The sequence below is a fragment of the Pleurodeles waltl genome, chromosome 3_1, assembly GCF_031143425.1.
Source record: "Pleurodeles waltl isolate 20211129_DDA chromosome 3_1, aPleWal1.hap1.20221129, whole genome shotgun sequence".
Classification (NCBI taxonomy): Eukaryota; Metazoa; Chordata; class Amphibia; order Caudata; family Salamandridae; genus Pleurodeles; species Pleurodeles waltl.
The window spans coordinates 1,123,423,773-1,123,437,376 of NC_090440.1; the positions used below are offsets into that span (position 1 = coordinate 1,123,423,773).

At 44.9% G+C, this 13,604-nt stretch overlaps 1 protein-coding gene across 1 annotated transcript in view; it reads left to right on the forward strand.

The window, feature by feature from the left end:
- Positions 1 to 13,604, forward strand: part of UBASH3B (ubiquitin associated and SH3 domain containing B) — a 574,305-nt gene that overhangs the window by 365,288 nt on the left and 195,413 nt on the right. Inside the window, exon 5 of the mRNA XM_069224422.1 lies at positions 7,913 to 8,082. Within this exon, the coding sequence (XP_069080523.1) occupies positions 7,913 to 8,082 (170 nt within the window). The remainder of the gene's footprint in view (positions 1 to 7,912; positions 8,083 to 13,604) is intronic.

Here is a 13,604-nt window from a genome sequence, read left to right on the forward strand (position 1 = left end):
CAGAGCAGCTTGGAATTCTTTTATGTTTTAGCAATAGCGGGGAAACAACTTTTGTTACTTGGTTCGGTTCAAAAGCTTTATTAAGGAACCTGTGTTTACGGAGAGAGAGGGGACATGGCGGGTTGCATCGCGGCCGCAGCTCGCTAGACGCACCTCCCGCCGTTCCTGGGGGCGTGGCACATACACACAGCGATCGGCTGGATGTGCTGCCCGGCCGTTCGAGATGCGGAATCCCGGCCGTTGCTGAGACCGGGGGAGGCATCCGGCGAGAGACTTCGGCACTGGGGGCGTGCCGCGCTGGAGCTCCGCCGGGTGCGAAGGGGTTCGGCAAGGATTCCCCTGCGGGGGAATCCAGGCAGAGCCAGCATCGGAAAGGCTCCTGAGAAGGTTTCTCAGGAGCCTGATAGCGTGACAACGCGCTACTCTTCAAATCCAAACCTGGAAATTACAAGTAAGGTGGTGGGTGTCGTGGGGGCCAGAGGCGCTTACAGACAAGGAGATAAGAGTTCTCCCCCACCCCAGACCTCTGTTAACGCCTTACAGGTAGGGGGTTTGGGGCTGAGGGGGGGGGGGAAAGGACATTGATGTTGGTGGAAGACAGGGGAAATTTAAAAGCAAAACGGACCAGGCAAATCATTTATTTAAGAAAAAGAAAGAAGGAAGTGAGGGGAGATTAAAAAATAAGCACGGACTTGCGCCCTCATTAAGGGCTTATTTTAAGGTCAGGCCGGAGGATATTGTGTTGGTACCAGGAAAAGGAAAAATGGATAGCCACACGATTAAGTACACTAGGAACTGCGCAGACCCTGGTGAGGGGGCTGAAAGTTACTCTCCCCTTAATTGATATTTCGGCTCACCAGGAGAATACACAAGCCGATTTCGATTCTTCTTTGAGCCAAGGTGGTAATTCATCTATTTTGCGACAGGAGGAAGGAGTCATACCAGAAGCGGTTACTAGCCCTCCCCTTGCTCAGGTTTTGGCCCCTGACCCCAGACACAATCCTTCCATGGAGGAAGTAATTCTCTCCATCTCGGAGGATATAAAAAAGGGCTTTGCAAGCTCGGAGAGTAATCAAGGAGAGATTAGAGAGGCCTGTGAGGTTTTGGAAAGAAAATTTGATAGTTTAATGGAGAGGATCCAGACATTGGAGGAGACGGTAGGGGGGATGAAGGAGGAGTTGAAACACCAGAAGGATGAGATTCGAGACTTAAACGAAAAAGAACAAGGTTTACAAGTCAGAATTGAGCAGTTGGAGAACTATTCGCGTCGGAACAACATAAAGCTGTTAAAGATCCCGGAAGGGGCAGAAGGGGTAAACTTGAAGTCCTATGTGGTTTCCCTTATTAAAGCTGTATGTGAGCTGTAAGAGAGTGGGGAAGAGATTGAAAAAGACATTCAGAGAATACACCGTGATCCCTTTACGAGGCGGGCCAACAGCACTAGACCAAGGAAAATCTTGGTTAATTTTTTAACCTATCATCTAAAAGAAAAAATCTTGAATAGCGCATTGAAACAGAAATCATTAAGAGTTGAAAATGTGTCATTTGAGATTAGATCCGATTTATCAAAGATTAGAATGGATAGGCAGTGGGAGTTGGGGAAAAGGTTGGATGAATTTAAAAAGCTAGGAATTACGGCCCAGTTGAAGTTTCCGGCATTTTTGCGGATAATGTACAACAATAAAATGTATAATATAAGGGAAACAGGTCGGGCGGATGAGTTGTTAGATCTTATTAAAAAGGAACAGACCGATCATGTAAAATAACTTTTCTTGAAATCTTACGCTCCCAGGTAGGCGGGGTGCTCTAAAATCAGGCCCATGGTGGCCGATATAGTGGGGGGGTCCCCCATGGGAGGGTTTAGGGATCGGGTGGTATTAGGCGGGGGGGTTTCTGTTTCTTTTTTAGAGTTTTGTGTTTTTGAGTTTTGCATTGAAATAGTTCCTCATTCACCAGGGCAGTGGGACGACGGGTTCATTTTGAATGGTTAGATTGGGTAAAGGGCAGGGGAGGGGAATTTCACAATTAAGCTACTTTCTTGGAACGTCAATGGTTTAAGGACCAAATCAAGGCGGAATAAAATCCTACAATACTTAAAAGATTCACCGGCGCAAATTTTTATTCTGCAGGAGACTCATCTGGCTGCAGATGAGTGTAAGGAGTTGTTTAAGGCCCAAAAATGGGTGCAAGTGTGTTTTTGTACTACTCATAATTTTCACACAAGGGGAGTAGTCATTTTGGTCAAACAAGGTCTGCAAGCTAGACTAGAAATTCTCGAATTTAGAGCGGATCAAGCCGGTCGTTGGGTCACAGTAAGAATTCAGGTTGATGAGGTCACTTTGATATTGGTTGGATTCTATGGCCCAAACACGGATGATATTGAACCTCTTAAAAAGGTTTTTTCCTAGCTTATTGAATTTTCAGATCCAATTATTATGACGGGTGACTTTAATGTGGTGCTGGATAATAGACTGGATCCTTAGGTACGCCAAAATCACAATGTTATTTAAAGAGAATGATGAAAGATTATGGTTTGTGTGATATATGGCGAAAGAGGGAAGGGGGGCCCAGAGTCTTTTCCTTTTTTAATAAGAAATATAGCCACGCGTCACGTACCGATTATTTTTTAGTAGATGATAGGATGTTGGAAAATGTTGATAGAATTGAATATTTGCCCCCACATTTATCAGACCATGCTGCGGTAGCATTGCATTTGACGCTCCCCCAGAGAAGAATGTTCAAGAGGTGGACATTGGAGCGTGCACTATTGCTAGATGAGGATGTCTTGGTGCAATTACGTAGAGAGACGGAAGGTTTTTTTAAGGTTAATATAGGCTCAGCATCATTATCAACGGTTTGGGACTCCTTTAAGGCGGTAATACGAGGGGAAATTAAGAGTATTTCATGCTATAAACGTAAAGCGTTTAGTGAGGAAATAAATAGGCTAGAGCAGGAAATGCTAATAAAAAGTGAGAAGCTGGTTGGCAAAGATGAAGGGACCCAGGAGGAGCTAGGAAGAGTAGAGCTGACCGATCTAAGAATACGATTGGCAAATATTTTACAGGCACGAACGGTTAAGAGATGGGAGGTTAGCAAACTTAAACACTTTGAGTATGGGGAGAGTTCAGGGAAACTGCTTCCTTGGAAAGCTAAATCAGATCAAGTTAGGGGCCATGTTAAGGAAATAGTGGCGGGAGATACTGGCACAAAACTGTCCCGTAGGGAGGATATTGAACAAGGGTTTCAGGACTTTTTTATATCTCTGTATTCGGAGCACCTGGAGGTGCGAGAAGAATCAGTGGAGGACTGGCTAGCTCAGGACGTGTTACCGGAAATCTCGCAGCAGACACAGGAATTTCTTAATGGCCCTATTACGGTTGAGGAAGTGAGGGCGGCTCTAGCTGGGGGTAAAGAAGGGAAAGCCCCGGGCCCTGATGGCATTCCGGTGGAGCTGTATAAAGTATTAGGCGATGTTATTACTCCAATTTTGGTCGAGCTATTTGGTAAGATTTTTTCTAATGAGATAGGAATGCCTGTTTCATGGAATGATGCAGTGATTTCATTGATTTTGAAACTCGGGAAAAATCCGACTAATTGCTCTTCTTACAGACCTATCTCATTATTGAATAGTGATTATAAAATGTTTACCAAAATAGTGGCAGATAGACTAAGCAGAGTAGCAAATAGTTTAATACACTCTGACCAGAAGGGCTTCTCAAAAGGGAGATATTTACACGAGCTGACATATGAATTAGTAGGGCCATAGATATGGCAGTATCCTTTGATTCCCCTTTAGGGATTATCACGGTTGACGCTGCGAAAGCCTTCGATCAGGTAAATTGGGCTTATTTGAAACTCTTGTTAAAAAAAGCTAAGTTGGGAAACAATCTCTGTGGGGTAATAAATCAGATATACACGGCCCCTACAGCTAGAATATTAGTGAATGGGAATCTTACTGGCCCTATAGCTATAGCAAGGGGCGCCAGACAGGGCTGTCCATTATCTCCTGTACTGTTTAACTTATATATGGAGCCATTTGCGAGGAAGATCCGGCAGAACAGGATGATTTCTCCCTTCTGTTGTCAGGGCTGGGAGAGGAAACTTGCTTTGTATGCAGACGATCTTTTGGTGTACACAGATAATCTAGTAACTGCATTCTCTGAGATTCTCAAGCTGGCTGAGGAGTTCGGTAAGGTGTCTGGTTATCAAGTGAATGTGGAAAAAACAGAAATTATGGCTTGGAATATAGAGTATGAATCTGTTTACTGTAAAAAGGAAATTAGATATTTGGAAATTCTGATACCTCAAAATATTAATCAACTAGCTGAGAGGAACCAGTTAAAATTGTTGTTGGAATGTAAGAGTTTACTACAAAGCTGGATTCACCTTCCCTTAACGATTATCGGAAGAGTTAACTTGGTAAAAATGTCTATTCTTCCAAAGTGGAATTTTTTGTTCTCTACTTCCCCACTCCCAATGCAGAAAATATACATAGAAAAAATGCAGCGCCTCATAAGTGACTTCATTTGGAGTTCTAAAGGTGTTAGAATTTCTCGGAAGAAGTTACGTCGGTGTAAGGATAAGGGCGGGTTGGCTTTACCAGAGCTGCAATATTATGCATGGGCCTTCCTTTTGAAAAACTTTAGAACATTGTCTCTTGCCTCAGACTCGACGACTACAGGTTTAATGTTTAAAATAATGGCTTCTAATATCAAAAGCGCTTCAACCAATTTTATGTTTATATTCGGGGACCCCAAATTTTTCAAAAAGATAAAACTGAAAATTATGCGGGGGCTGGCAGAAAGCTGGTACCACATCGGACAATCTGCGAAACTTACCTATTATAATGCCGATGCACCTATTTGGGACTCCCCGGGAACCCCGGAATGCTTTCAAGATATTTTAGCACTACCGATAAAACAAGCAGGTTTAGAGCACTGGGGAGATTTGTTTTCGGAGGGGGTTCCTCTTCTTTGGAAGTATTGCAGTTAAAGACGGGTGGTTCCTTGTCTAGGTGGAAATTTTTACAGATAAAAAAATGGGCTCAGGGGGTTAAGGAAGGTGTTGGTATGTCCAATCCATTGAGTGAGATCACCCCGAGCCCACTGGGAGGCTCCCACGAAGTGTCTGCTTGATACTGAGGGATCCTAGAAGGGGTGGATGGCGAATTTGTACTTCCCAGTGATTTGTGGAGGAAGTTTTTTTCAAAAGAGGAAGTTAAGAGTTGGTGGGAAGAGTCACTAAAAATGCTTTTTTGTATTGTGAAACCGGCCACTCTTAGGAAAAATCATTATTTCACGATACATAGAGTTTATATTTCCCCTGAGAAATTATCTAAAATGAGAGGAGGGCAGGAGGCAAGATGTCCGAAGTGTGGGTTAATCCAAGCAACGGATATTCATATGTTTTGGGAATGTTCTGATATTCAACATTTTTGGGAAGGAGTGTGTGAAACAATTTCGAGTATACTAGATCTGGAAATTGAAGCTTCTCTCCAGCTAATAATCTTTGGTCAGTATCAAGATCAGCAGGGACGGTCTGATCGAGACATAATTGTAGATAAGAAGCTTATATTTTACGCAATACTGTTGGGGAGGCGGGAAATATGCAGAAAATGGGTTTCAAAGACCCCTCCAGGCCACTCAGATTGGCTTAAGGACCTTTTTTGCACTGCAGAATTGGATCAAATGACGGGGGCGGGGCAGGACGTGGGGGAACTTTTGGGCACCATTATTGAATTGGAAATCAAGACATTGAGATAAAGAATTTTTTTGTTTAAGTATTACCGAATGAAAGTGTATTTCTGTTATTGGTCCAATGATTTTATATCTTGCTCTGAAATCCTCCTGGAACTGGGACAGTTTGAGGATTGTTTGAGAGGAAAGAGCAACCCCTGGCCAAGGAAAAACTCTTCTCGTCTTGGTTGAAAAGAAAAGGAGGTTTATATAAGGCCTAGGGTGAATGAGAAATACACAGAAAGAGAGCAAGGGAAGCAAGGCTAACCCACACCGCCTCCCAAGAGAAACTATATAATCACAAAAGGTGTGGGGTAGTAGGAACAGGGGGTAAGAGGACAAAAAAAAAAAAAAGCTTTATTAAGCAATTTAAGAACAGCCATAAAAGTACATACAGAATATCATCAATAAATATAAATATGTACACAATATAAGAAATGCACAGTGAGTTTGAACCATGTGGTTAAAATCAGCCCCGTTTTCTCCTTGTATTCACAACAAGCAAACAGTACTTTTCATGAGGTGTATTGCCCCCTTATAAAAAGTTCAACATCAAAACATACAAAGGTGTCTTCAAGTGCAAACAGGTAACTTAGTGCAGATTTGTGGTGCTAATATTCTGTGCAAGAAAAATTGGTTTAAGATAATATCTCTTTAGATTCTTATAAAAGTCACAAAATAATATAAAGTTCTGCATGCTTTGCTTAGACCGACCATCACAGAGGCAAGGCATGGTATCCGGTGGGTATACATTCATTTCAGGAAAGATAACTAGATGATGTACTGTGCCCACTTACAGTCTGGTCAGAACAATACGATTCTGAATAATAGTCACACAAGATAAGTAATATTGACATCTGTCCTGCAGAGCAGTTAACATGTATAAGACAACAGTTGCCTTCCTTTATTCCTCACACATTCTGAATTCCTGCCTATATTTAAGAAAGGATGCCTTAATAAAACTTTTATTGCGGGATAAAGATCTAAGTTGATCTTGCAATACAGGGGTATGAAATAGTGTACTACATGATACATTTATATAAGAAAGCTAAGGGATATTAAAAACATGGTGCAGGGTGAGACAGTTTAATGTAACTGATTTGGTAAAACGTTTTTGAACTTTGGACCAGATAGAAAACTAAAGTAATAGTCGTTTTGATAAGAGTAGATCTTCCAAGAATTGTAATCCAATCTCATTATGAAAAATCAAAGAGGAAGCTGAAGCTGGTAAACTACACAATTGCTTTAAAAAGGTATTCTCCTCTACCTGAAGGGAGTTACTAGATGTGTAACCCCACAGGCATCCTCTAAATGTGGCATTGAATGTTTATCCTAGCAGTAAATAACCAAATTTCCCTTGGATGGCCTGTCCTCTCTGTTCCAAATGTAAATAAATATTGTACATGCCACCCAACCCTAACACCTTCCCTGTTTCTTTACAACTTCATCAGCTCTACTTTCTGCTTTTAGTCAAAGGAGACAAGCAGCACTGCACTGACAGGCTTTCAGAGAACCCTGTCAGTCTGGTGTGGAAGGCCTTTATGACCTATCAACAGTGGGTAACATGATTTCTTATCAACTATTGCTGTGTCATAGCAGTGAACTACTTGGTTTAGAATTTGGTGTACGTAGTAGAGGATCCGTATAAAAGCGATGCATAATTACTTTGCAGAAATTCAGAATCCCCAAAATAAAGTTAAGGATTACACAAAAACAAAAGTAACTAGTTAGAGATACTGGTAATACGAATCAAGTGGTCATTACTAATGCTAATGTGGAAAAGCAGCAGCCAGAAAATAAGGCATTACAGTACAATTTTTCTTATATCATGTTATTCCATGCTTTCCTATATATCATGTTTTGCTATGCATATTAGGTTACATTATGTTACTTATGGTATCATATTTTATATTATGCAGGAGTAGAGCATATTAGCTATACTGTCCTTTGATATGATCTATCTTTTATGTTACAGTATGATTGCCAGGCTTTTTGCGGTACTAGGTTTAGTAATTGATGGTGACTGCAACTTTCAAACCTTGTTTAAACAGACATGACCTTGTTTTGTGCCGGTGGTATTAGGAGGACCTCATTCTGAAACAATTTTATGTATAAATGGCAGTAATGTAAAGGTTCATGAGTATGTATAATGATTCTTTTTTTTATTTTTATTTTAGACGTGCATGTGGAGCCCCATAAAAAGCAACTCCATGTGACACTGGCCTATCATTTTCAAGCCAACCATTTGCCCACACTGGAGAAATTGGCACAAAATATCGACATCAGTCTGGGGTGTGACTGGGTAGCAGCAATATTTTCTCGGGATATACGATTTGCAAATCATGAGGTATGCCTTTAAATTGAGTGAGCTTCTGTTGATTCAGTGGATCTTCTAGAAGATGTTCAGCAATCATGTGTTAAATTGTAGTTCTTCCTACATAACTTAAGGACTAAGGCCCAGATTTACTACTGACTCGTGTTGTCCTTGTGTGACGCAAGTAGTCCCAAGGGAATGCAAGTCCTTAACTGGGATTTACAAAGCCATGCATGGGTTGACTCGCATGGCTTTGCAAAACAAAAAATAACAGCTCACAGCACTGCCTTATGTTACCTTGTGCCAGAGAGCTATTCCAATGGTGGAGTATGGGCGTTGCTCACATCCACCAATGGAGTGTTGCACATTCCTAGTTTTACAAACAAATATCTTTATTTCTTCTCATTACTCCCTTTTTATGTTAGATGTATTCCACATCACACATAGAAAAATAAAAATGGCATCCAGGATACTTTTTGTGCAGGACGGTGTCCCTTCCTGCACAAAACAGTCCTGCTCATAATGCAGGCAACTTGCACACAGTACTCCAGCAAGACGAGGTAGCAGAAGTGTGCCATATCTTAATAGAAATGGTGCATTTCTGCTCTCTCTTTTTCACGCAACGCAGTACACTGAGTTCCCCTGCAGGTTTGTGTTGCATGAAAGATTAGCAAATCTGGGCCTCTGTACTGGATTACAATGTGACCTCAACACATCCATTCAAAAGGTTCTTTGTAAAACGTAAATTAAAGAGGGCAAAATCAAAAATATAAAAAATCCAAAACGAAAACCTCAAATTCTTTAGATGTTTTTCAGCCAATGGTACTGTTGGGTTCTTATCCCTTTTCCCACTTTCACCACATTCTTTCTTCCTTAATGCCTCAATCTCATTTCTTAATTGTGCTTTGCCATGTGGCATTTTAGGTTATTTTCAATTTTTTAGTATAATGCTTGGACTGTTACCCATGCCTTCCTTACTTGCCAACACATATTTCAGTATTTTAAACACTTTTACAGTTTGCTTTTCACTTCTGTTGCTTTAAACCATGTAAAACATAAAAGATCAAAATGGTCTTTCTGTCTTTATATTTTGTGATTTTTGTTATTTTTTTATGTTTAATGCATAGTTGAACATTGGCATGCTTAGAGCTCCGTTGAAGACAGTGGAATAGTTCAGGACCAATGATGGTTGGTACAGGCCTTCTGCACCAACATGACAATGTTTGTCTTTGTGTTTCTCCATTTTTAATTAATTTACATTTGCTCTTTGATGGGTGGAATGCCCTAGTGCTTCTAGCTCAAGCTAAACCGGTTACTCGCCCTTGTTATAGGCCGAAGCCTGTGGCTCGATCTATTATTTGAATTCAGGGCCTTTAACAACTGGTATAGCCCTCAACAGTGGGCAACACGGCTAAACTACAGTGTTGTAAGATAAATTATCGAATAGTTTACTACATATCATTGTTTACAGTTGAACTGTTAAGAATGTTATAGCACATGTTTGATGAGTGATGTCCGCTTTTCACATGAAAAGTAATCAATTTTCCAATGTTACAAATTTAGATGATATTCCTTTCCAATATCCGTTATAGTTACATTGAGGTTGAATTGGTAAAGGGCCCAATGTGTACATGGTGTGCCTGTAGAAACCTTATCTATTTTGGCCAGGTAATACACACCCCGCGTGCACAGCACCACCAAGCCGTGCCTGTGTCTCCCCCTCCCCACCCTCGCTGCTTCTAGGGATCGAGGCCCTCCAGGACCCGATCCACTAGAGTGTCTCTTTGGTTCCTCTCCTCTTTTTCCGTTGGTCTTTCTCTGCTCCCTCTGCCCTTTTCAACATTTTTACTTTTTGCCTTTTTTCAGTCTTTACTCTTTGCCTTCTTTCAGCCTTTTACTCTTTGTCATTTTTCAGCCTTTTACTTTTTGCCATTTTTCAGCCTTTACTCTTTTGCCTCTTTCTCTAACTTTTTTAATCTCTGGCCTTTTTGTCCTCTTTTCATTTTTGCGCCTTTTTTTCCTGCTCCTTTCCCCGCTCCCCCTGCCCCCGCACCTCCATTTGCCCGCTCCTCCCGCCTCCCAGCTGCTCCTCCCTCCCCCCTCCCTTCTTAATGGTGGCCGCTGCACGCTAAGGTGAGTGTCTCCTGACCTATTTTGGCCAGGTAATACACTCCCCGCACGCACAGCACCACCAAGCCATGCCCTTGTCTCCCCCTCCCCGCCCTCGCTGCTTCTAGGGATCGAGGCCCTCCGGGACCCGATCCGCTAGAGTGTCTCCCTGGTTCCTCTCCTATTTTTTCTGTCGTTCGTTCTCTGCTCTCTCTGCCTTTTTCAACCTTTTTACTTTTTGCCTTTTTTCAGCCTTTACTCTTTGCCTTTTTTCAGCCTTTTACTCTTTGCCTTCTTTCAGCCTTTTACTCTTTGCCATTTTTTAGCCTTTTACTCTTTGCCATTTTTCAGCCTTTACTCTTTTACCTCTTTCTCTAACTTTTTTAATCTCGGGCCTTTTTGCCCTCTTTGAATTTTTGCGCCTTTTTTTCCTGCTCCTTTCCCCGCTCCCCCCGCACCCTCATTCGCCCGCTCCTCCCGCCTCCAAGCTGCTCCTCCCTCCCCCCTCCCTTCTTAATGGCGGTCGCTGCACGACCGCGCCACTGGCGCACCAGAGGCAAGTCCGTCTGCGGCCGTCCGCGCCTGGACCGTGCACAGCGCCAGAACCCCTGGACCTCGCAACAGCCACATCTCCAGCTTCAGCTACGACGCCGACACCCTCCGCGCTCTCAATACTGGCCGAGACAGCACCTGCTTCCAGGCCACTCCGAAGAGCACACACGGGCCTTTCTTCTGCCACAGCTGCAGCTTCACCTGCACCAGAGCCCACAAACCTCCCAGGATCAAGACCAACCAACTCCGCTGCATACTCCTCAACATCCGCTCCGCACGCAAGCACGCCATCGAGCTCTGGGACCTGCTCGACTCCACCACCCCGGACGTGGCCTTCCTAACTGAAACCTGGTGGAATGACTCCTCAGCACCTGACATCGCCATAGCCATTCCTGATGGGTACAAGGTCTCTCGCAGAGACCGCACCAACAGAACCGGAGGAGGCATAGCCATCATCCACAAAGCCACCCTTGAAGTCAAGACCCTCCTGGACGACTCCCTCAGCTCCGCTGAACTCCTGCGCTTTCAAATCCACACCGACCCCAACACCACCTTCAGAGGAATGCTCATCTATAGACCTCCTGGCCCCAGGGCACCATTCAGCAACGCCATCGCCGACCTTGCCAGCACCCACGCACTCACCTACACGGACTACATCCTCCTCGGGGACCTGAACTTTCACCTCAAAAACAATAACAACATCAACTCCACCACCCTGATCGCCAACCTCGGCTTCAGACAGCTTGTCAACTCACCCACCCACCCAGCCGGTCACACTCTAGGCCCCATCTTCTCCACAAGCGACCACATCACCTTCAATCACACCACCAAACTCTACTGGACCGACCACCACTGCATCCATTTCACCTTCAAGAAACAAACCGAACACCACCTCACCGAGCAACCACCCTGCCGACGCTGGGGAAAAGTCACCACGTGACAGATCAACGACTGCGCCAACTGCCTTGCACCACTCAAGAAACCCTCCAACAACCAAATCAACAAAAAAGCCCCCTGGTTCACCAACGACCTCCAAGCCTCCAAACGCAACTGCCGTAAACTTAAGCAAAAATGGCTCCTCGAACGCACACCAAACAACCAAACAGCACTCAAGGACGCCACACGCAGCCATCACCAACTCATCAAGCTAGCAAAAAGATCCTCCTTCAAAACTCGCCTAGAAAACAACGCTCACGACTGCAAAGATCTTTTTAACACTGTAAAGGAGCTCTCCAGCCCAAGCGCCACCGTCAAAGACATCACCCCCTCCCAAGAACTATGCGACGCCCTAGCCACCGCCTTCCACCGAAAAATCAGAGACATCCATGACAGCTTCAACACCCCTCACACCTCGGACACACCTACCCCGCCCTCCACGAACTCCACCCGCTCCAGCCGCCTGAGCTCCTGGACCAGCATCAACGACGACGAAACTCGCAAGACCATGAATTCCATCCACTCCGGATCACCATCAGACCCCTGCCCAAACCACATTTTCAACAAAGCAGATGCAGCCATCGCACCACACCTATGGGAGGTCATCAACATCTCCTTCGAAACAGCAAGATTCCTGTAAAGTTGGAAACACGCCAAAATCAACACTCTACTCAAAAAACCAAATGCGGACCCCAAAGACCTGAAGAACTTCAGGCCCATCTCCCTGCTCCCATTCCCGGCGAAGGTCATTGAGAAAATCGTCAACGCACAGCTCACCCGGTACCTCGAAGACAACAACATCCTCGACCCCTCCCAGTCCGGCTTCAGACGAAACCACAGCACCGAGACCGCCCTCCTCGCCGCCACAGATGACATCAGAAGCCATCTCAACAATGGAGAAACATCAGCACTCATCCTCCTAGACCTGTCGCCCGCCACTACTGGACCACATTCTTCCTCTCCAGCAGAACCCAGAGAGTCCGCCTCCCCCCATTCCAATCCAAAGCCTCTAACATCATCTGTGGCGTACCCCAGGGCTCATCCCTCAGCCAGACGCTGTTCAACATCTACATGGCCCCCCTCACACAAGTGGCCCGTCAATACAACCTCAACATCGTCTCCTATGCCGACGACACCCAACTTATCCTCTCCCTCACCAAGGGCCCAAACACTGCCAAAACCAACCTTCACGAGGGCTTGAAAGCCGTCGCCGACTGCATGAGAAGCAGCCGGCTGAAAATAAACTCGGACAAAACAGAGTTTCTCATCCTTGGGCCCAACCCCTCCGCTTGGGACGACTCGTAGTGGCCAGCCACGCTGGGCACCCCACCGACACCAACCGACCACGCACGAAATCTCGGCTTCATCCTTGACTCATCCCTCTCCATGTCAAAACAAGTCAACGCCGTCTCCTCTTCCTGCTACAACACCCTCCTCATGCTTCGCAGAATCTACAAATGGATCCCAACCGAAACAAGGAAAACAGTAACTCAGGCCCTCGTCAGCAGCAGGCTCGACTACGGCAATGTACTCCACGCAGGCGTCCCGTCCAAACACCTGCAACGCCTCCAACGCATCTAGAACGCCTCCGCCTGACTCATCCTCAACATCCCTCGCCACAGCCACATCACCCCCCACCTAAGAGACCTTCACTGGCTCCCCGTCGACAAGAGGATCACCTTCAAGCTCCTCACCCACACACACAAAGCACTTCACAACACCGGACCAACCTACCTTAACAGCAGACTCAGCTTCTACACCCACACCCGACAACTCCACTCCGCCAACCTTGCCCTCGCCTCCATCCCCCGCATCCGGCGAAGATCCTCCGGCGGAAGATCTTTCTCTTACCTTGCCACCAAGACCTGGAACACCCTCCCGTCTGACCTAAGACAGATCCAGGACCTGCTCACCTTCAGAAGACACCTCAAGACCTGGCTCTACGAGCAGTAGCAGCA